Source organism: Ranitomeya variabilis, chromosome 2 (assembly GCF_051348905.1).
Source record: "Ranitomeya variabilis isolate aRanVar5 chromosome 2, aRanVar5.hap1, whole genome shotgun sequence".
NCBI classification, from domain to species: Eukaryota; Metazoa; Chordata; class Amphibia; order Anura; family Dendrobatidae; genus Ranitomeya; species Ranitomeya variabilis.
The window spans coordinates 469,809,129-469,834,727 of record NC_135233.1 but is presented as its reverse complement, the minus strand read 5'-3'; the positions used below and the strand labels follow the sequence as shown (position 1 = coordinate 469,834,727).

At 41.5% G+C, this 25,599-nt stretch overlaps 1 protein-coding gene across 1 annotated transcript in view; it reads left to right on the top strand.

Annotated features, from left to right (window-relative positions):
- The window catches only part of LOC143806790 (solute carrier family 22 member 6-A-like), a 44,986-nt gene that overhangs the window by 4,152 nt on the left and 15,235 nt on the right, over positions 1–25,599 (top strand). Inside the window, exons 2-6 of the mRNA XM_077287708.1 lie at positions 746–1,561; positions 5,685–5,788; positions 9,132–9,286; positions 12,759–12,927; positions 17,221–17,344. Of these exons, the coding sequence (XP_077143823.1) occupies positions 1,184–1,561; positions 5,685–5,788; positions 9,132–9,286; positions 12,759–12,927; positions 17,221–17,344 (930 nt within the window). The 5' untranslated portion in view covers positions 746–1,183. The remainder of the gene's footprint in view (positions 1–745; positions 1,562–5,684; positions 5,789–9,131; positions 9,287–12,758; positions 12,928–17,220; positions 17,345–25,599) is intronic.

Genomic DNA, 25,599 nt, shown 5'->3' with positions numbered 1-25,599 from the left:
GAATACAGATCTGCTCCACTGCCCATCACTGAGCCCATAAAATTGTTTGGAGAACCCAGGTTGGGACAGTCAGGTCACCTGGCCACATACCTTGTTGTGCTAGGTCACCTTCCTAAGCTTGCCTCTACCTCTTCTCTGTGGGTGCCCTCCAAAAACAGTGTGCTACTATTTGGAGTAGTTGGATCTGAATGCCCCAAAGTCACGGAGGTTCTAATTCCCAGTGAACCATCTTGTATTCTTGCTGGGAATGTACTATATGTTGATGACGGTTGGTGACCCAATAAAGTCTTACCGGAGTGTGGTACCCTCACCCTGTGTTGTCTGAGTAGTGTTCTACCCACGGGGAAGGAGTACAGGCGTTCAATAGGTTGAGCTCTGGCCCGTGTGGTCTTCCTAAAGACAGCCAGGTCATTGGTGAGAGCACCCACTGACCATCTTGTCTCCACAATGATAACTTAACATTGCTGAAGTCGTTGACTGATGTCATATTGCATTACACTTTTTTTGCCATGATATCCTAGTGCTGTGTTTTCTGAGTCAAAGTAACCTTTTCTAGAACTGTACATATTGCATGCTGTTAATAAACCTGTTTTCCTATTTATATAAAAAAAAATTGTAAAATGTGAAAAAGTAGAATCACAAAATCTCATTATAATAAGAAAAATAGAGAATTATTTTAATTTGAAGAAGAATATTGTTGCATCCCTAAAAGCTTTGAAGTTAACAAAGACGTTTGCTTTTCTAGGAATCATAAAAGGTGAATCCGAAGTGATCTCTAAAAAGTGGTGTAAAAACAAAACTGTGGCTATTTCCATTATAACACCTTCATCAAGAAAAATCTAAGAGAAACACAAGGATTATTAATGATCCAGCAGTAATTATCTAAGGTTTTCACAAGAGTTTTCAATACTAAAAGGCTAAAGAACATAATTCCGAGCGAGAACAGAGGATTGTATTCTAATCCTGTTTAAGAATGGCTTTGGAAATGTTGGCATGAGTTGTTCGCAAAACCGAATGCAGAACACAGAAATTTCTGGTGGAATTGTTTTATGTTACGTTGTGGAAAAGTTATTATTATATTTGAATTTCTAAAGCAAAACGACTTATCTACTTTAAGAAAACAATCTGCTTCCATATTTGGCTCGTGAACCTGCGTTAAAAAGGTCAACTTGAGTTATCCATCATGGGGTTTGCTGATCTGTTGGAGAAAATTGGAGGAATGGGACGGTTCCAGTTCACACAAGTTACTTTGCTCTGTATTCCCATATTATTGATGGCAAGTCATAACCTTCTACAGAATTTCACTGCTGCAATCCCAGACCATTGGTGCAAAATAAATGATACAGGGATACTTAACAGTAGCAAAGATGGCTGGGAGATCTTGTTCAGCCCGGTGGATGAAGAAGAAAGGCCAGCGCCATGTCTGGAATTTGTCGAAATACAGTGGAGGCCGGTGGGATCAAATATAACATTCCATAATAAAACAGATGCAGAAACAAGATCTTGTACAAAGGGATGGGAATATGATAGAGAAGAATTCACATCAACTATTATTACCGAGGTAAGGCTGAGCTCCGAATACAACAGTGTCCAACTATTGGAAATAGTAATGTAGCGTGGACAATGTTCACAGAGCTACATAAATTGCCATTGTGGACAAGGCTTCTCCTTTAACTACAGTCACAGACTAAACTTGGATAACCTAGAAGAATGGTTTCAGTGTACACTTGTAGGCACAGACTCTTGATGGTTGCAGTATTCCCCAAGATGGCAATATGCTTAATAGTTAATCTTTCCACTTTGGCTTAATAAGATGCTTGCTAGTATCAGTGTTATTTTTTTCATCCTGCCGTTCAAAAACAAAGTCATATGTACCCTAAGGATAAGTGGTGGTTTATGGTTTGGGGTCGGTGGGGATTTGACTGCTGTGACCCCAACTGATCCCAAGAATGGAGCTTTGAAATGCTTCACTGGAATGGAGACCCATAACTGATCCCAAGAGTGGGGCTTTGAAATGCCTCATTGGAATTGAGCCCCATTTTTGGGGATTGGTGAGGTTCCCAACAGTCAACCCCCCACTGATCCACTAGTATCTAGTGTATAGGTCATAATAGAAAGGCCACGTTCACACTGTCAGTGTTTGATCAGTACTGAGAGCCTTACTGCTGGGAGGAAATTAGCTTTATCCCCCTCCTCCAACAAGGTTCTGCTTTAAGTCATAGGGGTGGCACCGGTAGTGATTCAGTCTAGAGTCTGGTTCAGTATAGAGAGTGGTGGCTGTAACAATTTCCTCCTGGCAGTGTGGCTCTCGGTGCCGGCACACATGAATAGGTGCAGTGATCTTCCACAATCTTCATGCGTTAAGGGGTGCTATGCACATAAATCCCTTTTCTGGCTATTAAAGGGTCAAGAAGGGGAACAAGATAGTTTATACAGGATTTCACTTCATGGTTGAGCCATAGTTTCCGTATCTTATCTACAAGAAGTCTAAAACAGTCATGAGAATATTGAAATAACTTAACTTTGTAACTTAAGATCATATTTATGGAATGCACCCGATGCACTTGTAAGTACCTTCCTGCCTTACTGTTAATATAAATCATATAAAGGAAAGCACCAACAAAAACCAAAGTACTAAAAAGTCAAAAACTTTATTGAGGTACCAATAAAACATGGTATACAAACATAAAAAATTACAGGGAAATGACAGTGGTAAACCAATTTATGGAACCACGGTAAACAGACGGGTAAAGAGAACCACAGACCAAATAAGTAATTGTAACCATAAAAGACTGCTCAAAAGTGCAAGTGCATTGCACTAAAAGGTATGCCAGTATATGTAGTGTATATGAAAAATATATCCAAAGGTAAATCTACTCCGGAAGCACAGAAAAGATCCCTAGAGGCTGACCGCCACAGTAGGAGAAAAGTGTACAGAACAAAGATTGTGAAAGGTAAAATACATATATATTTGTGGGATTACCTGAAAGACCATGGTGCCACCCACCTCAACGTGCGTTTCTTCCGGAAGGAGGCACTACACTGAAAGGCGCGTTGGGGTGGGTGGCACCACGGTCTTTCAGGTAATCCCACAGGCATATATGTATTTTATACATATTTTTCATGTTTTTATACCATGTTTTATTGTTACCTCAATAAAGTTTTTCACTTTTTAGTACTTTGGTTTTAGTTGGTGCTTTATACAGTATGATTTTCATTATCTTTGCACTTAACCTTTCTTATACGTCAATGCACACCTATATGTTAATCTTTTGATTTACGGACGGTGCATTTTGTGGGTGTTGGCTTGGTATATAGGTTATTTTACTGACAATATAGTAGTTTTGCAAACTATGGAAAATTGCCTTAAGGGAAGCTACCATTAGAAACTGACCTATTGTTTAAAACAGATTTGGGTTACATCTACGGTATGTTTTAAAAAAATGTTGGCAATGGGGTTTTTTATATCAAGAATCAAGATCTTTATTAGGAAAAAAAAAAGAATTAGTAATCTTGCAATTTTCAAACTGGCCTCTTGAGACTTTTTTAGATGCATATTTCCCGTCCTTTCAGGAACAGTTTTCAGAAGGCTCCTTATCATCAGAGGCAGGATTATAATCACAGGTTACTCCTCTGTATACAGCTGATAACACAGGATCCACAAATCACAATAGGTGTGACAATGATGTAAGGAGAAAATGGGGCGCTCACCACCAGATGTTAAAATAAGCTTTATTTATTTGCCGTTTCAAACAGAGGTTAATGAGCCACACTGTCTCCAAAATCTTATTTTTAAGGCATGGTGGTGAATGCCCCATTATCTCCTTTCATCACTTTTAGATTATTTCCTGGTGAACACCATCAAGACGGATAATCAGCTTGGTTTCATCATTGCTGTTTTAATGCACATAGTGTGAATGGAAGCAGTGCCGATCCCTGTTTTTCTACAACACCTGACAAGGACCTTAGCACATGCTTATTAGATGCATCAATTCAAAAGTTAGGGTCAGAGCCTGTTCATGTACATGTGGATCTCCTTAAAAAAACAGGAAGATAGTCTAAAATAGTCCCAGTGGTGAGTGTGGAAAAAAATGCAAGATTTCTATTTTTAGCCTCCCTTTCAAGATAATCAACCAGTAGGTTTTTACTTTGTAATCTGAAGACAGAAGGAGGTAGGGATTAAAACATAGATGTCAGAGATGCCTCTCTTATCAAGCTCCGTCCTGTTGTTTAAAATGCAATGATTGTTTTAGCACCAGATGCTTATCATTGATTGGACACAGAAGCGCATGCTTCCTGGTCTGACTTCACCCCTTCCTGTGATAAGTAGCTCACTATGTACAGTGAGGGCCTGATGTGGGCAGGGTTAGCTTCCTTAGCTCTGCTGCATTGTTAAATCTGAAAACTCTGTTTGTGTCAGAATGGCTGCACCCAGTAAACTAAGTGATACATGGTTGGATTTAGGATCTATGTCTACATCATGCGGCTCTCAGACAAGGTAACAAAAACATGGTGACATGTTCCCTTTAAATAATTTGTCCAGCAGGTAAAATAAAAAAGGCTTAAAATGGGTCATAAAAATACCCATCTCAGCAATATTCTACTATTCCTTTTTTTATGCTGTTTGTCTCTAATTTTTATTGCAGCAATGTAGTCCCAACTCAAATCCATGTGACCACTGTGGTCAATCACTAGAACATATGACCTCTGCACAGTGATTGGCTGCAGAGGTCACATTTTTTAAATTTAGGCATCACTGTTGCAGTGGGTATTATAGATCAGCGGGAACTAGGCAGCTCTGGATCAGGAGCAATGGTGTGATAGTGAAATGAGTATGGCTTTTAAAAAAAATAAATAAATAAAAAATGCATTTCTGAGCCTTTTATAAGCATTTTTTATTATCTGGACAACCTAAGTAATTATTACCACAGGGTAATAGTTCCTTATGGCATCTTGTAGATTGGAAGTCTCTTTTTTCTGTTAGCACTCTCTCAGTGCTAAATGGTTAAAGGTAATCTGTCAGCCAGTATTCACTTTGAAATCCCGAGAGCAGCGTGATGTAGGGGAAGAGACCCTGATTCTGTGGATGTATAACTTAATGAGCTGCTTGGTGTAATTTTGATAAAATCTCTGTTTTCTCTGCTGTAGCAGTGCTCAAATGCTGAACCCTGCATAACCCCGCCCACAGCCCTGATTGGCAGCTACCTGTTTACAGTGTACATTGACAGCAAGCTGCCAATCAGTGGTGAGGGGCGGGGTGACACAGATTAGCTCGACTACTTGGCTTGTGAAACCTAATCTTCTAGTGATAATCTCCTGCTGATAAAACACTGATTGTATTGAAACTGCAGCAATCTGCTGGGCAAGTGACATATCCCTGGAATCAGGGTCTTTGGCTGAACATTATACTGCTCTAAGATTAAATAATAAAATCCAACTGACAGATTCCCTTTAAGATCACTGGTGTTTCCATACGGTGACACACTACATCTTATTATATCTTTATTTGTTCAACTTTGATATCATATTCTGGTGACAGATTCAATTTACACTAATGTCATGTAAATATTGTCTGGTAGAAGAAGACCATACTGAAACTAAGTTGATTTTTTTAACAAATATATTGTACAAAATTTCTATTGAAAAATGATATGCCATTAATAAATAGGTAATTATTATTTTAGTGGGACTTGGTATGTGGATATAAAAAAAGAAGACAGCTGGCCCAGTCACTGTACATGGCTGGTGTTCTGGTGGGAGCCGTCATCTTTGGAGGACTTTCAGACAGGTGAGAAATGCTACTGTCTAGCTTAACACACTGTACGGGACCCTTCATTTTGAGGTTTGCCTCTTGTCCCTAAGCACCCTGTTATGGTACCCCTGAGTGTGGTCTGGGGGGTTGCTGCTTTCCCTTATTCAGGCACCAAGTGGTTTGATGGTATGGGGGACCTTGAAAATACAAAGTGAATCAGTGAGACCAGGATCCATTTTAAAAAGATGAAAACTTATTTTCTGAAATTCTTCAAACAGTATTTCAGCAATTGAAAGCAGGCATAATGCTTCATGTATGTTTCTTCTGCATCATGCAGAGGCTCCTTCTTTGTGAGAATTAAATATGGCATTTCTATACTATAGGTACGATACGAGAGTTACAGAATACTTCTCAAGCTTCCTAGCTATGCTCTTTCTGACTTAATCCTCCACTGCGTTGGGGACCTCGTGTTCCTTCATAGTCGGAGTAGGACTTCTCTAAAGCTCCACAAGCCTTTCTGTAGCCCTCTTCATCTAGAAGCCTAAGGGAATTGTGAATACCTCAACTCTGTTAACCAGCCATGGCTGGTACCCATTGATGGTGAAAGGAACCTTCTTGATACTTCCCCAATCTCTGAACTCAGTTGCTGTAGAATACTTCGGTCTGGAACTTGCTATCTCTTCTAAACTTCTGTCGTTGAGCACACTCCCTCACTTGTGGCCTTCGCCTTCTAATCAATAATGCTTCTTATCTCTTCAATAGCTATTCATCAACGCCTAACATACAGGAACTAAGGGTACCGTCTCACAGTGGCACTTTGGTGGCTACGACGGCACGATCCATGATGTTGCAGCGATATACATACGATCTCGCTGTGTCTGACACGCAGCAGCGATCAGGGACCCCGCTGAGAATCGTACGTCGTAGCAGATCGTTTGAAACTTTATTTCGTCGCTGGATCTCCCGCTGTCATCGCTGGATCGGTGTGTGTGACACCGATCCAGCGATGTGTTCGCTTGTAACCAGGGTAAACATCGGGTTACTAAGCGCAGGGCCGTGTCCGTAACGTCCCCCGCCGTCTGCTTCCCGCACTGACTGTGAGCGCCGGCCGTAAAGTAAAAGCAGAGCACAGCGGTGACGTCACCGCTGTGCTGTGCTTTACGGCCGGCACTGTCTGACACAGTCAGTGCGGAAAGCAGACGGCGGGGGACGTTACGGACACCGGAATGTGAGTATGTACTGTTTGTTTTTTTTACATTTACGCTGGTAACCAGGGTAAACATCGGGTTGCTAAGCGCGGCCCTGCGCTTAGTAACCCGATGTTTACCCTGGTTACCCGGGGACTTCGGCAACGTTGGTCGCTGGAGAGCTGTCTGTGTGACAGCTCTCCAGCGACCACACAACGACTTACCAACGATCACGGCCAGGTCGTATCGCTGGTCGTGATCGTTGGTAAATTGTTTAGTGTAACGGTACCCTAAGTTCCTACATGCCCACTCAACTACTCCCAACCTGGGCTGGCACTACAGTTACAGTCCAGACAATAGCCGACAATTACATTTTCTTAAAATAAATGCTTTAGTGAAAAGTAATATGAGGGCACCAAAAATAGTTGAACGCAACAGCACAAAACTTAAAAAGGCAGAAAAGAAATATCCACTGCGCTCCCAGGCAACATGTTTCAGACCTACAAACACATGGGCTACTTGCACATTGAACAAGTCTGTAGGAACATGTTCACACCACCAAGAAACTTGAAGACACAAAAGAGCACAATGAGGTCAAAAATACTCTGTTGTAAAAAAAATCACAGTAATGAGCAAGTGCTAGTCAAAAAATGGAAAAAAACAGGGTATTTAGTTGATACATTTTTTTGCAAAAAAATGTATACTAAGCTGCTCCACCAATCGTCAAGTTATACCCATAATAGAGAAGTCCTAACTAATGTATATAATCCCTATGTTAGGGGTCGAGTTCCCGCCTCTGCACAGGGGGAATCTCGGGCCATCTCCGCTGCGGTCTCCCATTCTTCTCCTGCCGCAGTGGAGCCTGCTCAGCAGAGATGTCGGTCCCAGCGTCTTGCTCAGTCTGACTCTGTGCAAAGGGTTACTGCTGCTTTTCCAGCTTCTGCCATTGAAGCCAGTGCTGGGCAGCGGCGAGCAGATGCTTTTGGGACTAAGTCCTGCTTTTCTCCTTCTGAGCATGCCCAGGGTAAGATCTCTCATTGGAGATCGAGGGTCACATGCTTGGATACTGCAGCAAAGCCCATTGGTTCTCCAGGAAGGTCCTGAAGGTGCTCAGGCTCTGTGGCAGCCTCTCATTGGTCCTTCTAGGAAGGTCTTGTACTTTCTGCAGCTATATAAGGTTCGCATGGCCGCACGGCCATGCGCTAGTATCAATGCATGTTATGAGTTTTGCGCCAATGTGGTCACGCTTGTGTGGATTCAGGGACCCAGCTGAAATAAGCCACTTAGAATACAGGCACCTCTGGTGAGGAGATTGTGTGCATGGTTTCAGGGCCCCGGCTGAAATAAGCCACCTAGAATACCGGCTCCTCCGGTGAGGAGATTGTATGTTTGCCTCCTTGACTGCGTGACCACGAGCTGCTATCTGCTCAGCAGTTACTGTGTATTCCTGTGGAGTTTAACAGGACACAGCCCTTTCTTTATAGCGACTTTGTGAAGCAACAGAGATCGCTTCTACTGCCATATAGTGCCGCCGTTTGCCAGCAGCAGGTTCTTTTCCTGCACGGTGGACCCCGGGCTGCGAACGCACCAAATAACATCTCTATATTTACTCGGTGCGTTCCGCCAGCCCTAACACCCTATCTGATGTATTTAAAAACCTGATCATCTGTATAGTACCTGTATAAGCAGGGTTCAGAGAGGGAATATCTGTGTTTCAGACCTACATGGTCCTTTGTCAAGCTTGCAGGTCTGAAACATATTACCTGGGAGCGCAGTGGATATTTCTTTTCTGCCTTTTTAACTTTTGTGCTGTTGTGTTAAACTATTTTTTGTGCCTTTTATACTGCTGGATCAATAAAGTAATTATTTTAAGAAGATGTGAGTGCTGACTATCATTTGGACTTTTGCTAATATTGGAGTATTTTGGACTTGTGAGCTGATTGCTCTTTTTTCACATTGGCACTACAGTTAACCCTGTCAATGCTAAATAAACTGTTGCAGACCACAGTATATAGAAAATCATATGTAAAACAGTTCAATGCATTGCAATCAATATACATGTTTTTCAGCAAATTTGCAGAAGGGGTGCCGACACTTATTTCCGCTTCTTTACATTATTGCCATTTATAGGTTATTATATTGTCCTGTTTTACAGCTAACATATAATCATACAAAATCCTAATTGTTCCTAGGTATGGACGAAGAGCATTGTTGATCTGGTCTTATTTTCAAATGGCTGTCAGTGGACTCTGCACTGCATTTTCTCCAAATTACCTCTCTTACTGTGTGTTCCGGTTCCTCGGAGGAATGGCTCTTTCTGGAATAGGACTGAACACTACGGCGTTAAGTATGTAAAAAATGGCTAATAGTTTAAGTTGTAGAATAAAATAATTGTGATACTGCAAACTTACTAAATAGAAATCTAAGTATGAGAACCGGGTTGTATAAGAAATGTAAAAAGAAATGTACTATTTATGATTGCGACAAGCTTTCGCAAAGGCTTAAAATGCACCACCATCAGAGTTTTCTTTAGAGGGAATATATCACTTATATTATTTTTTAATACCTACAAAGACAATAGGAATATAACGGCTAGATAAAAAAATAGCAAATATTTATTGATAGAAAAATATCATAAAAACAAATAAAATTAGGATGTCAGGCAGAAGCTAAATCACAAGGTGAGCCCCAAAGTGTCAAATTGTCATCAAGCTCAAAAATAGCAAATATTAAGGATAAATCCGCAAAAGAAAACTAGAAATAATGCTTGCAAATGAATAGCAAACACTATAGTAGGAAAATGCCAAGAGGTTGACTGCAAGAAAAATAGCACACAGCTTCAGCAAATGGGCAAAGTGCCCAAATTAAATGTACTTATATCCAGTGTGTCAGGGTAAAGTTCCAAGTGGATACCAGAAAATGTGCCTATGGTATAAGGGAGGATTACCTATAAGAAGAGAAAGTTGTGAAAAATGCAACAATCCAAGAAAAGGACAAAGTATAGCAAAAAGGGCAACACCTGTGTGGAAAATTGCCAGAAAGACACCCCGATGCGCGTTTCTTGTACAGCTACTTCCAGGGGGTGCTACATCTATGGGATTTTAGTAAAACTGCGGCAAGCTGCCCAGCAAGTGATACATCACTGGAATAAGGTTATCTTTCTCTAAATTATGCTGCTCTCATATTACATGGAAAAAAAACTGCTGACAAATTCCCTCCGGTGATCAATAGAAACTGCTGTAGTAACAGGTAACAGACCCCATCAGTATCACCATGCCTCTGGAAATAAATAAAAAATGTAATGCAAGTCCCATGCAGTCAGGTTTCGTCATTTCCCTGAAGCAGTGTCTTGTAGACTAGCACTGAAAATCTACAGTGTCAAGTAACCATTTCCGAGAATTCAGACTCTTGATGCACACAGATATCTAAAATAATAGGAAATGATCCATTTAATCACTTTACTGCATCTGGCACCATCTGGCACCAAACAGAAATCAAATAAAGGCCTTTACTGATTGAGGAGACTGCAAAGACTTAGTGTTAAATATATGTCTATTTTCTCTTTCCTACATAATAGCTTTAACTATAACTTTGTCAAATAACAGAAAAAAAAACACAACAGATAAAAATATTTGGCTGTTATCTTACTGTTCTTCAATAGATCCACCAGAATTAGTTTTTAAATGGCACTTTCTGTGATCTCTGAATCATTGCAACAGAATACAGAGATAGTTAGCAAGTCGCATTTCTGTCACTTACTAATTACCATGAGTTATCAATAGGTACGATGTTAATCAGAGTGCTCAGCTTCATGTCAGCCAATGCTTTGGTTCTTTCTGCCTTGTTTTTTTCTGTTAACGACATCCATGCATTTTATAGTACGCAGCTATTCTTCATGTTTGGTCTTCATTGAACCAATGGTTCAATGTTAATAGTGCAGTGATAACTATATAATTAATAAAAAATGCACAAGTGAAAATTTCACCCCTTTTTATTCTGCAATCAAGCATACTGAAATAAAAATAGTTCTTACTATCAGGCAATTTATATGTAGGTTTTTTTTTTTAATGCTGAATTTGAAGTAGCGAGAGGCAAAAGAGCCTATAATATTAGATAACAGGAAATCAAAGTTGCTTCATAATAAAAAACTATATTTGTAAGTATGGACCACTAGGAGAAATACATTGAAACTGTAGATTCTCTTCTAAAAAACTGGACCCTAGGGGATTTGGCATCTGATACTGTAGATGCTTTTGTATCTAAATTAACTTTTAGCTTTTTGCAATAACTTGTCTTTGCAAGGATTCAAGTTTAAAACTGATATTGAAGGCAGAAAATCTATCAGTGAGCCACAGCCTGCATTTCGGGCTGCGGGGAATGAGAGAATTTATTATGATATATGTATTGTACATGCATGTCCATATTTTATTTTATGTGGTTAATGTGAGTACACATGTGTAAGTGTTTGTATGTGTGTTGTATGAAAGCTGGAGGTAAGGTCCTAGATGGCAGATATGTGTCACCGAGGTGGTTGGCCTCAGTGATTTAATTCTCGGGAGAAAGTGCACAAGTGACAATAGGTTACTGAGATGGTTTTATTTTTTATTGGATTTTGGGTCCTGGATTTAGAAGCGACCAAAGGAGTCTGGGTGGGAAAAGTCGTTCCCATACTCAACTCAGGGTCTTATAGGTCTAATAACAAGCAGCTGTGTTATCTCAGAAGAGTGTTGTTGTGTTGGAGCTGGAGAAAGAAAGTTCATGTCAGTCTGTGTTTAATGCCTGCTTTTGGCCACATACTTAAAAAGCTACCTTGGACAGACTTGGCACAAGCCACTCCAACTTGCAGGTTCCAGAAAAACCCTGATACCTTTTAATCCTTGTACATGGATCTGTTTTTACAACAGGACCCAGTGGAATGCTACGATGGAAGGGCTATCATCCAGAGGCAGAAATGATCACCAAGCAGGGTCAGAGCCGAGAGGTCACATCAAGAACAAAATCAGGATCTGTAAGAATAGTCAGAAACATAAGCCATGGTCAAAACAGGAAAATACTAAAAACAACAGGAATAGAAGACACACACCTAACCAGGAAAGCACAAAGCTATATCTTGCAGCTTCCAGCAGCAAGCTGGATGCTTTAGTAGGGTATGGTGCACTCCAATTGCCTGGAGCAGGGAGCTGATAACTTCAGCTGTACAGCACATACACTCACACTGTCAGACTGGACAGCACTATAGATCCCAGCCCCTCTATTCTTAGTGGTTGGACAAAGCCTGCTGTCTAGAGATTCCAGTTCTTCTGACATCTCCTCTATCAAGACCGCCCGCAGAGTGAATATGGTGGCACCTGGTGATGGAAGCAGAAATCGCAGCAGCAGGTTTTGGTGGAGATGTTACAATGTGCTAGAGACTGAGAAGTGCTTGTAATACCAAATTGGTGAAATCGTTTTGATTTACTTTGCCTTACCCAGAGAAAGGACTGTTTTTTATTCATTTGTGCTGAAGAAAGGACTGTTTTCTTTTTGGAGCTGTAAAGTTTATGAATGATAATAAACTGTGTTCTGTTTTGATATAAAAATCCCTGTTCATGTGTGTATCCAAGCACCTACCAGAGAGCTGAAGCACCTACAGTTTATGTATGTGTATGCATAATGGGGGAGGATCCCAGACACGTTCTGTACAAGGGCCCTTCATTGTCAGTGTCCGCTCCTGGATGAGCCAACATTTATAATGCAGATGTAAATATATGGATTTATGTGCCTCATTTCATTCATTAATGTTATTTATGGGGTTTTTTTGCAATATTTTATCTCAACAGTTGTAGAATGGGTACCAACCAAAGTACGCACCATTGCCGGCACCTTGGCAGGATATTCATACACAGTCGGGCAGCTCCTCTTGGCAGGTTTAGCTTATGGTATACGAGACTGGCGATGGCTACAACTCAGTGTCTCTCTTCCGTTTTTTGTTTTCTTTCTCTATTCCTGGTGAGTGGTATGAAATTATAAGGATATTTACATACTGTCTGGCAAAATATATTTTGAAAATGAAAGTCTTCATTCATGAATAGCCCAAATTTAGATGCGTGATTGAGAATGACAAGTTGTTTTTTTCTATCACGCCAATACACATTAGGTGCCATATTATGAAAGTGTTTTTCCTAAAAGCGACACATTGGGCCCGATTCATCATTTGCATTTTTTCTCACTTTTTATTTGTGATTTGTGTTTTTCGCTATTTTTTTTTGCCAAATTCACCAAAAAGGCGCAGGTGATTCATGAATTTTACACAAAGCCCAAAATTTTCTTTTTTGTCGATAACTTGTTTTGCAATTCACTAGCAGGAAAATTTACACATTTCGTAAAATGTCAAGAAAAAATGGACCAAAATAACTTTTGTAGACTTGCCCCAACTTTTGTGATTTTTTTTTTAAAAAGTTGCATTTCATGAATCTATCTAAATTATCTGGAAAAGCCATATTGATGTAAAAATCGGAGAAATAACTAAACCGCAAAAGGAAACTTGAAAAAAGGCGCAAATTGTTTAATTAATTTATCGCAATCAAAAAGTCACTTATTGAGAAGTATTCACCCCATTGGGGATTGGTAGGTTTCCTGTGGTCAGTCCCCCGCAGATCACAAATTTGTGACTTATCCTGTGAATAGGTAAAAAGTTCTAAAGTAAGGAATAACCCTTTATTATTAAAAGTTTAACTATCCAAATTACAAATTGTAAATGATTTCAGTATAAGAAATCTTGATCAAAGAGTTGCACTAAAATTACAACCTACGGTGACACCACTACCTGTAGTGAAAATATAAGAGCATATCCATGGTTAACCACTTTAAAGAATATTTTCATTGGGGTTTTCCCATCTCAGACATTTATGTCTGATATTGGAATATCTGTCTATAGGCACAGGCCACCTGTGGTCAGGACTACCAACACAGCTGAGTGGGCTACTCAACACTAATTCACTTTTATGGGGTCAGGGAAATATTATAGCACACCCCACTTGGCTATTTACATAATCCTAACTTCTGGGGGTTACTGAATAGAGACATTTATTCCCATGTCAGGGAGTAAATGTCTAATTTAGGGTCACACTGCAGTAAGCTTTTTGACCTCCATTAGTCTTGCAGGACGTCCTGGACACATATCCAGAGTAAAATTACTTTATTTTTGACAAGTCAGCCAATAAGTCATGTGTCAGGTAATGAAATTCATCAGCCTTTTAATTTTACAGATCCAACTTTGAGTTCTGCTGTAGAACACTAATTAGGAAGGGTCAGAAGAATTGTTAATAGCAAATAGTTTAGTGTCAGTCAATGTGTTATGTTGGACACCGTGAACAGTCAGACAATGTAAGCATTGAAACTGCAGACTGGGGTCCCCTAGAAGTTATCATGAGACTGTGGGTGCTGAACGAGAAACAAAAAAGAGCTGGAGAGATATAATACAGTAAGCCGTGTAAGCTGTCAGCAGGGAAAGACAAACTGTCACAGTTTGTGAGTCATGTTTGGGTCAGTGTTGGTCTACAATGGGTCACTATTAGCAATTGATGGGTTAATAGCCATGTCCACTGCTGGGTGAGTGTTGGCCATCAAAAGGTTAGTGTTGGCCATTGCAGAGTCAGTGTTGACAATTGATGGGTTTTTATATTCCATTGATGGGTCTTTATTTGATATTGATTAGTCAATGTTAGCCATTGATGGGTCATAATTATCCATTAGTGGGTCATTGGTGGCTTTTATTAGCCATTGATGGGTTAATGTTGGCCTTTATTAGGCATTAATGGGTAACTGTTGGCCATTGCTGGGTCAGTGTTGGCCACTGATTGGTCAATATTCATTATTGATGGGTCATAATTAGTCATTAGTGGGTAACTGATGGCCATTAATCAATTATTACAAAATATTTATGGGTCAGAGTTGGCCATTGATGGATCATTATTAGCCTTTGATGGGTCAGTTTTGGCCATTGCTGGGTCAGTGTTGGTTTTTGAGGTAGTGCTGGCCACTAATGAGTCATTATTAGCCATTAATGCGTCAGTGTTGGTCATTGATGGGTCATAATTAGTCAATGATGGGTAAGTGATGGCCATTGATTGTTTTTTATTAGATGGGTTAGAATTGGTAATTGATGGATCATTGTTAGCCTTTGATGAGCCAGTGCTTGCCATTGCTGGGTCAAGGTCGGCCTTTGGTGGCTCAGTGTTGGCCATTGCTGAAGAAGTGTTGGCCATTGATGGGTCATTATTAGCCATTGATGGGTCATTATTAGCCATTAAAAGGTCAGTGTTAGCCATTGATGGGTAATTATTAGCCATTGATGGGTCAGTGTTGGCCATTGATGGGTCAGTGTTGGCCATTGATTGGTTAATGGGTCACTAGTCATTGATAGGTGACTGTTGGCCATAGGTGGGTCATATTAGCCATTGATTGGTCAGTGTCGACCATTAATGTGTCGGTGTTGGCCATTATTGGATCAGTATTGTCTATTAATGGATAAGAATTGGCCATTGCTGGGTCAGTGTTGGCCATTGGTTGGTAGCAGTTGGTTGCGTAGATACCTGCCCATAGACAGAGAAAAAATAGTAGTGTGAGTATACTGTTGAAGTTGCTACACTCTTAACCCAAAAAAAACTACAGTCATACCTAAATACATTTTTAAACATGCTAGGGATAAACAAATTAATGAGTAAATTATTTTTCTAGAGAGGTTTGCCTTTAATATTATGAAAGCATTGGTTTAGATGAATACATTACCATGACCTACTGACGTTCTTACACAAAACAATTCTAGCAAAAATGTAAAAAACAAAAAGCAAATCATTTTAAGTTAAAAAAAGATATATCCGGCAATAGGCTGTTATCCCAGATTTACGCAAACACATCACTTTATAGAAGCTTTATGCCGCCTAAGAGAAAGAACACACGCAAATGAGGCCTTCTCTACAAAGAGCCCGGCTGTATTCTGCTCCGCTTGCTCTTTGCACATCAAAGACAAGAGTTTTAAATAATTGTACGTTGTTTCTCTTCGGGCAAAATGACTACCTTGATGTGAAATGTTATCACCTCAAACGTTAAATGTGTTTTATCAGCATAATACAGATAATACAAAAAGAAATACCGGATGCAAAAAGACATAAATGTCACTGTCTATTTGATGATTAAACAGCAAATATAGTCCAGTGCAATCTCATATAATAAGAGCATTTAATGGCTTATCCATGTTTTGCTGGATGCGGGCTAAGTTCATTACTAATTCTACATTCTAACATTAACCTTTGCGGTACTCCAGCAGTTCTGTGTGCATCATTAGCACTGGGGTATTATGAATCCTCCCCCTACCCCCCCGGCACTGATGCAAAATCTCACAATTTCTTTTACTATTTATATTACTTCTGTTCTCTTAGGTTCTGGAGTGGGGTGAAAAACGCTATCAGTGAGCACTTGGTTCAAATAATAGAAAGAACTGCTACTTCCTCTCCCCATATCCATTGCTGCTGCTTAGCCACTGCTCCAGTGATTGTTTACAGGCTGCAGTAGTGACATCATGACTACAGAGCCCATCAACGCTGCAGCCAATCATGAGCTCAACGGTGATGCTGTCTAGATCATCAGAGCCTCTGTGCTCAGTGATTGGCTGCAGCGTTGCAGTGGTCATATGCTCTGTAGTTGTGAAATGATTGCCGCAGTCTGTAAATATTCCCAGGACCAGCCGTGGAAAGCGAGCGATGAACCAGATAAGGAAAGTAACAGCTCTGGCCGAAGGATTGAAAAGAGTATCCCTGGAAAACCACTTTGGAGAGAGCCTTTCACTGGACTTTTTTATATTACAACTGATTACCTTTTTCAGATTATGGAGTGGTTTTTATTTTGTCTTCTGTGCCCTTCTGTTCCAACGTTATGCCCCCAGATACTGATGGTGCAATCCGCTATACGGTTCCGCAGATACAAGCTTTTTTATTTAGTAACAGTTTTAAAGATCTTTACCAGGGGGCTCACAGGATCCTCTGGGGCGTGTCTTTAGACTGCTCTGCATAATTACCCTGTAAGCAATACCCACTTGGTAAAAACTATAAAAATTCCCATAATGTTTGTGCAACCTTATATAGTTGTAATTCCACCATTCAAGGGCTTTTTTGTTTCTTTAATCCCATATAAACCATTATCAAATCCGAGGCCAAAGCAAAAGCCTGACAGTTATCACTAGAAAACAATTTAGAGACAATCACCAGTTTTAATGGACACCATGATTCATCTTCTCGTTTATAGGTGGTTCCCAGAATCAGCCCGATGGCTTCTTCTCTCCGGTAGATCATCCAGGGCTGTAAGAGAGATAAAAAGAGTAGCCAAGTACAATGGAAAGCCAGAAGAGGCTGAGAAGATAACACTGGAGGTATGTTCTACAATATTGTACGTAAGTCCATAAAATCTAATTGCTGCTGCAAACCTATTAATCAAATTAGTTGCATGGCTATACTGGTAAATAAACACTAATAAAAATGATCCCTCTAGTATAGGAAACCATTGTGCCAGTGTTGAGAAATCAAGCAACATGTAAAGTAGCCTGAGAGACCATTGGGTCTTCTTCATTACTCTCTGCAAGGTACCACCTTCCTCTCCTTGATTGACAGCTCCATTCTCTACTACTTCAAGCATTTTAATAACAATCAAGGAAAGAGGTGATTGTGTAGGGAGTAATGAAGAAGACTAATGATCTTGAAGTGCATTGTGACACCCCCATTGCACTTCCAGACTGATTTTATTTTTAAAATATTCATTTCTCACCACTGACAAACTGGTTTCATACTATACAGCTATCACTTGTATTGTTGTCCAGTGACCCATACAGCTATACGACAGGTTTTATTATTAAAATCATCCTTACTAGAGATGAACAAATACATTCAATGCAGATAAAATTTGTGCTGCATTTGTAGGAATCCGCCGAATCCGGTGAATTCAAACAACTCACTTTGTGTGAATCATCTAAAAATGCCACCACAATTTTACAGATTGCAGAAGATTGCATAAGCCAGAGAAGGCATATTTGACATCAGCAGTAACCAGCAGAGCTTCTCCATAAAGCTTTGAAGCTATAACATCACATGGCGTAGCACAGCCAATCAGTAGCGACTATAGTAGTCTGTATAAAAGCTGAGGCAGGAAATGCATGGGGGTAATCTTGATAGTGAGAGGCTCACAGCTTGGACATAGAGATAGGAAGAGAAAGCCTAACAACACTGAACAAATTCTATAGAAGTGAAAAACAGTTACCATCCATGTACCCATAGTTATTAATTGGGCACCCGTGCCCAAAATTACTGCTATTGTGAACAGTTAAGCAAGTTGAAGATGAAATGATCTCTAAAAGGTCTAAAATTAATGATGACACGTTTCCTTTGTATTTTACGCAATAAATAAAATACAAAGGAAATGTGTCATCTTTAATTTTAGACCTTTTAGAGATCATTTCATCTTCAACTTGCTTAACTGTTCACAATAGCAGTAAACTTTTGCATCTTCCCATTTTCCTTTTTTGTAATTTTTAAAATGTAAAAGATGAATATAATATATATATATATATTTCAAAAATTACAAAAAAGGAAAATGGGAAGATGCAAAAGTTTGGGCACTGTCATGATCTCTGCAGGCAGAGATCATAGCAAGCCTATAGAGGGACAAGCTCTCGGAAGATGGAACTATACTGACCATGAACTAAGCCTGCCGCGCAACTAGAAATAGCCAGGTAGCATTTCCTATTTATAGCTAGATGCCCAGCTCTGGCCTAAGACCTAAATAGCTAGCAGAGGGAAATATAAGACCTGGCTCACCTCTAGAGAAATATTCCAAAGAAAACAGTAGCCCCCCACATATAATGACGGTGAGTTCAGATGAAACAACAAACGCAGCAGGAAAATAGTCTTAGCAAATTTGAGGTCCGCTTACTAGATAGCAGAAGACAGATAGTATACTTTCATGGTCAGCAGAAAAACACTAACAAAACACCATCCAGAGATTACCTTAAACTCTGGCATTAACTCATAACGCCAGAGTAGCAATCCCAGATCAACGAGAGCTTTCCAGACACAGTAACAAAACTTCAGCTGTGAACTGGAACAAATAGGCAAAACAAAACATGGACAAAAGTCCAACTTATCTAGTAGTAGTCTAGAAGCAGGAACAAGCACTGAGAGGCATCAGATAACATTGTTGACCGGCAAGAAACCACCAGAGAAATGAGCTTAAATAGCGACACCCACTACTGATGGAACCAGGTGAAACAGGAAAGAGGATGACAAGTCCAATTCCACAAGCGGCCACCGGGGGAGCCAGAATCCAAATTCACAACAGTACCCCCCCCTCAAGGAGGGGGCACCGAACCCTCACCAGATCCACCAGGGCGACCAGGATGAGCCCTATGGAAGGCACGAACAAGATCAGAAGCATGAACATCAGATGCATTGACCCAAGAATTATCCTCCTGGCCGTAACCCTTCCAGTTGACCAGATACTGGAGTCTCCGTCTGGAAACACGAGAGTCCAAAATTTTCTCCACAACGTACTCCAACTCACCCTCAACCAACACCGGAGCAGGAGGCTCAACTGAAGGTACCACAGGTACCTCATACCTGCGCAATAACGACCGATGAAAAACGTTATGAATGGAAAAGGACGCAGGGAGGTCCAAACGGAAAGAAACAGGATTAAGAATCTCCAATATTCTATAAGGGCCGATGAACCGAGGTTTAAACTTAGGAGAAGAGACCCTCATAGGGACAAAACGAGAAGACAACCACACCAAATCTCCAACACAAAGCCGAGAACCAACACGACGATGACGGTTGGCAAAACGCTGAGTCTTCTCCTGGGACAACTTCAAATTGTCCATAACCTGCCCCCAGATGTGATGCAATCTCTCCACCACCGCATCCACTCTAGGACAATCCGAGGACTCCACCTGACCGGAGGAAAATCGAGGGTGAAACCCCGAATTACAGAAAAACGGGGACACCAAGGTGGAAGAGCTGGCCCGATTATTGAGGGCGAACTCTGCCAATGGCAAAAAAGCAACCCAATCATCCTGGTCAGCAGAGACAAAACACCTCAGATATGTCTCCAGGGTCTGATTAGTCCGCTCGGTCTGGCCATTAGTCTGAGGGTGAAAAGCAGACGAAAAAGACAAATCCATGCCCATCCTAGCACAGAATGCCCGCCAAAATCTAGACACAAACTGGGTACCTCTGTCAGAAACAATATTCTCAGGAATACCGTGCAATCGGACAACATTCTGAAAAAACAGAGGAACCAACTCAGAAGAAGAAGGCAACTTGGGCAGAGGAACCAAATGGACCATTTTAGAGAAACGGTCACAGACCACCCAGATGACAGACATCTTCTGGGAAACAGGCAGATCTGAAATAAAATCCATCGAGATGTGTGTCCAAGGCCTCTTAGGAATAGGCAAGGGCAACAGCAGTCCGCTAGCCCGAGAACTACAAGACTTGGCCCGAGCACAAACGTCACATGACTGCACAAAGACTCGCACATCTCGTGACAGGGAAGGCCACCAGAAGGATCTTGCCACCAAATCCCTGGTACCAAAAATTCCGGGATGACCTGCCAATGCAGAAGAATGTACCTCAGAGATGACTCTGCTGGTCCAATCATCCGGAACAAACAGTCTATCAGGCGGACAACGATCCGGTCTATCCGCCTGAAACTCTTGCAAGGACCGCCGCAGATCAGGAGAAACGGCCGACAAAATTACTCCCTCCCTAAGGATACCCGTGGGTTCAGAATTACCAGGAGAGTCCGGGTCAAAACTCCTAGAAAGGGCATCTGCCTTAACATTCTTAGAACCCGGCAGGTATGACACCACAAAATTAAAGCGAGAAAAAAACAAAGACCAGCGCGCCTGTCTAGGATTCAGGCGTCTGGCAGTCTCAAGATAAATCAAATTTTTGTGGTCAGTCAATACCACCACCTGATGCCTAGCCCCCTCGAGCCAATGGCGCCACTCCTCAAACGCCCACTTCATGGCCAAAAGCTCCCGATTCCCAACATCATAATTCCGCTCTGCGGGCGAAAATTTGCGAGAAAAGAAGGCACAAGGCCTAATGACGGAGCAGTCGGAACCTTTCTGCGACAACACTGCCCCAGCTCCGATCTCCGAAGCGTCAACCTCAACCTGAAAAGGCAGATTCACATCAGGCTGACGCAACACAGGGGCAGAGGCAAAACGGCGCTTAAGCTCCTGAAAGGCCTCTACAGCATGAGGGGACCAATTAGCAACATCAGCGCCTTGTCTGGTCAAATCAGTCAGTGGTTTAACGACATCCGAAAAACCAGCAATAAATCGGCGGTAAAAGTTGGCAAAGCCCAAAAATCTCTGAAGACCCTTAAGAGAGGAGGGCTGAGTCCAGTCACAAATAGCTTGCACCTTGACGGGATCCATCTCAATGGAAGAGGGAGAAAAAATATACCCCAAAAAGGAAATTTTCTGGACCCCAAAAACGCACTTAGACCCCTTCACACATAAAGAATTAGACCGCAGAACCTGAAAAACTCTCCTGACCTGCTGGACATGAGAGTCCCAGTCATCAGAAAAAATCAGAATATCATCCAGATATATTATCATAAATTTATCCAGAAAATCGCGGAAAATATCATGCATAAAAGACTGGAAAACTGAAGGGGCATTAGAAAGACCAAAAGGCATGACCAAATACTCAAAGTGGCCCTCGGGCGTATTAAATGCGGTCTTCCACTCATCCCCCTGCCTGATCCGCACCAAATTATACGCCCCACGAAGATCAATTTTAGAGAACCACTTAGCACCCTCAATACGAGCAAACAAATCAGTAAGCAATGGCAATGGGTATTGATACTTAACAGTGATCTTATTCAGAAGCCGATAATCAATACATGGTCTCAAAGAGCCGTCTTTTTTTGAGACAAAGAAAAACCCAGCTCCCAAGGGAGAAGAAGATGGACGAATATGTCCCTTTTCCAAAGACTCCTTTATATATTCCCGCATAGCAGCATGTTCCGGCACAGACAGATTAAACAAACGACCCTTGGGATATTTACAACCCGGTATCAAATCTATGGCACAATCGCACTCACGGTGCGGAGGTAACGACCCAAGCTTGGGTTCGTCAAAGACGTCTTGATAATCAGAGAGGAACTCAGGGACTTCAGAGGGAATGGACGACGAAATAGAAACCAAAGGTAAGTCCCCATGAATACCCTTACATCCCCAGCTCAACACAGACATTGCTCTCCAGTCCAAGACTGGGTTGTGAGACTGCAACCATGGCAATCCCAGTACCAAATCGTCATGTAAATTATACAGCACCAGGAAACGAATAATCTCCTGGTGATCCGGATTGATACGCATGGTTACTTGTGTCCAGTATTGTGGTTTATTATTAGCCAATGGGGTGGAGTCAATCCCCTTCAGAGGAATAAGAGTCTCCAAAGGCTCTAAATCAAAACCACAACGATTGGCAAAGGACCAATCCATAAGACTCAGAGCGGCGCCAGAGTCAACATAGGCGTCCGTGGCAATGGATGACAAAGAGCAAATCAGGGTTACAGACAAAATAAACTTAGACTGAATGGTGCCAATGGAAACAGACTTATCAAGCTTCTTTGTACGCCTAGAGCATGCTGATATAACATGAGTAGAATCCCCACAATAGAAACACAATCCATTCTTCCGTCTAAAATTCTGTCGCTCGCTCCTGGACAGAATTCTATCACACTGCATACTTTCTGGCGTCTTTTCCATAGACACCGCCAGATGGTGCACCGGTTTGCGCTCCCGCAGACGCCTATCAATCTGAATAGCCATTGTCATGGACTCATTCAGACCTGCAGGCACAGGGAACCCCACCATAACATCCTTAACGGCATCAGAGAGACCTTCTCTGAAAGTTGCCGCCAAGGCGCACTCATTCCACTGAGTAAGCACAGACCATTTACGGAATTTTTGGCAGAAAACTTCAGCTTCGTCTTGCCCCTGAGATAGTGCCATCAAAGTTTTTTCTGCCTGAAGTTCCAAATGAGGTTCCTCATAAAGCAAGCCCAAGGCCAGAAAAAACGCATCCACATCGCGTAACGCAGGATCCCCTGCTGGCAATGAGAAGGCCCAATCTTGAGGGTCACCCCTGAGCAAGGAAATCACAATCCTAACCTGCTGAGCAGGGTCTCCAGCTGAACGAGACTTCAGGGACAAATAAAGCTTACAATTATTTCGGAAATTCTGGAAGCTAGCTCTATTCCCTGTGAAGAACTCCGGCAAAGGAATTCTCGGCTCAGATACCGGAGCATGTACCACAAAATCTTGTAAATTTTGTACTTTCGTGATGAGACTATTCAAACCCGCAGTTACACTCTGGAGATCCATTATTGTCAGGTGCACACAGAGCCATACAGAGATTAGGAGGAGAGAGAGAAAAAAGACTGCAGCAAGGCAGACTGGAGGAAAAAAAAAAAAAAAAAAAAAAAAAAAATTCCAGCAGACTTCTTATAACTCTCCTTTCTCAACCTGGGTCTTTAACACTTTATGGGCCGGTCAAACTGTCATGATCTCTGCAGGCAGAGATCATAGCAAGCCTATAGAGGGACAAGCTCTCGGAAGATGGAACTATACTGACCATGAACTAAGCCTGCCGCGCAACTAGAAATAGCCAGGTAGCATTTCCTATTTATAGCTAGATGCCCAGCTCTGGCCTAAGACCTAAATAGCTAGCAGAGGGAAATATAAGACCTGGCTCACCTCTAGAGAAATATTCCAAAGAAAACAGTAGCCCCCCACATATAATGACGGTGAGTTCAGATGAAACAACAAACGCAGCAGGAAAATAGTCTTAGCAAATTTGAGGTCCGCTTACTAGATAGCAGAAGACAGATAGTATACTTTCATGGTCAGCAGAAAAACACTAACAAAACACCATCCAGAGATTACCTTAAACTCTGGCATTAACTCATAACGCCAGAGTAGCAATCCCAGATCAACGAGAGCTTTCCAGACACAGTAACAAAACTTCAGCTGTGAACTGGAACAAATAGGCAAAACAAAACATGGACAAAAGTCCAACTTATCTAGTAGTAGTCTAGAAGCAGGAACAAGCACTGAGAGGCATCAGATAACATTGTTGACCGGCAAGAAACCACCAGAGAAATGAGCTTAAATAGCGACACCCACTACTGATGGAACCAGGTGAAACAGGAAAGAGGATGACAAGTCCAATTCCACAAGCGGCCACCGGGGGAGCCAGAATCCAAATTCACAACAGGGCACCTTTGGAGAGTTGTGTGCTCAAATAACTTAGCATTTTAAAATGCGCGCGTGTCCAGCCTCCCGTGACGTCACGGCTTGTGATTGGTCGCGTCGCCCATGTGACCGCGACGCAACCAATCACAACGCCGGAACGTAATTTTAAAATCCTGAAGGACCTGGAATTACGTCACGGCTTGCTGTGATTGGTTGCGTCCCGGCCACATGGGCGGCGCGCGACCAATCACAAGCCGGGACTTCGCGTAAGGAAGTTAAAGCGCGAATTTTAAGCAAACAACGCTGCCGGTTCCCTCGGTAAGGTGCAGGCTGCGTCGGAGAGGTGAGTATAGCAATATTTTTTATTTTAATTCTTTATTTTACACATTAATATGGTTCCCAGGGCCTGAAGGAGAGTTTCCTCTCCTTCAGACCCTGGGAACCATCAGGAATACCGTCCGATACATGAGTCCCATTGACTTGTATTGGTATCGGGTATCGGTATCGGATTAGATCCGATACTTTGCCGGTATCGGCCGATACTTTCCGATACCGATACTTTCAAGTATCGGACGGTATCGCTCAACACTAGTTATGGCTTGTTCGCTATCATCGTTAGGAAAGGCCAGGTGATGCAAATTTCCCAGCTTTATAAAAAACAGCCTCCTCTAACCTTGTGCCAAAAAACAGCAGCCATGGGTTCCTCTAAGCATCTGCCTAGCACTCTGAAAATGAAAATGATGGAGGCCCACAAAGGCTATAAGAAGATAGCAAAGCAAGTTATACTTTCCTTAGTTCGAAATGTAATTAAGAAATGGCAGATAACAGTGGAGGTCAAGATAAGGTCTGGAAGAAAAGCAAAATGTATGTGAGTGCTGCTCAAAGGATTTCTAGAGAAGCAAATCAGAACCCCCGCTTGACTTCAAAAGACGTACAGAAAAATATAGTAGATTCTGGAGTTGTGGTACATTGTTCTTCTGTTCAGATGCACAAATATGGCCTTCATGGAACAGTCATCAGAAGAAAACCTCTCCTGCATTCTCACCATTAAAATTCATCGTCAGAAGTATGCAAAAGAACATCTAAACAAGCCTGATGCATTTTGGAAACAATCCTGTGGACCGATGAGGTTAAAATAGAACTCTTTGGATCAAAGGTATGTGTGGAGAAAATAGGGGACAGAATTTCAGGAAAAGAACATCTTGCCAACCATTAAGCATGGGGGTGGATCAATCATGTTGTGTTGCAGCCAATGGCATAGGGAACATTTCACTGGTAGAGTGAAGAATGGATTTGATGAAATGTCAACACATTCTTGATGCAAACATAACACTGTCTGTAGAATAATAATAATAATCTTTATTTAT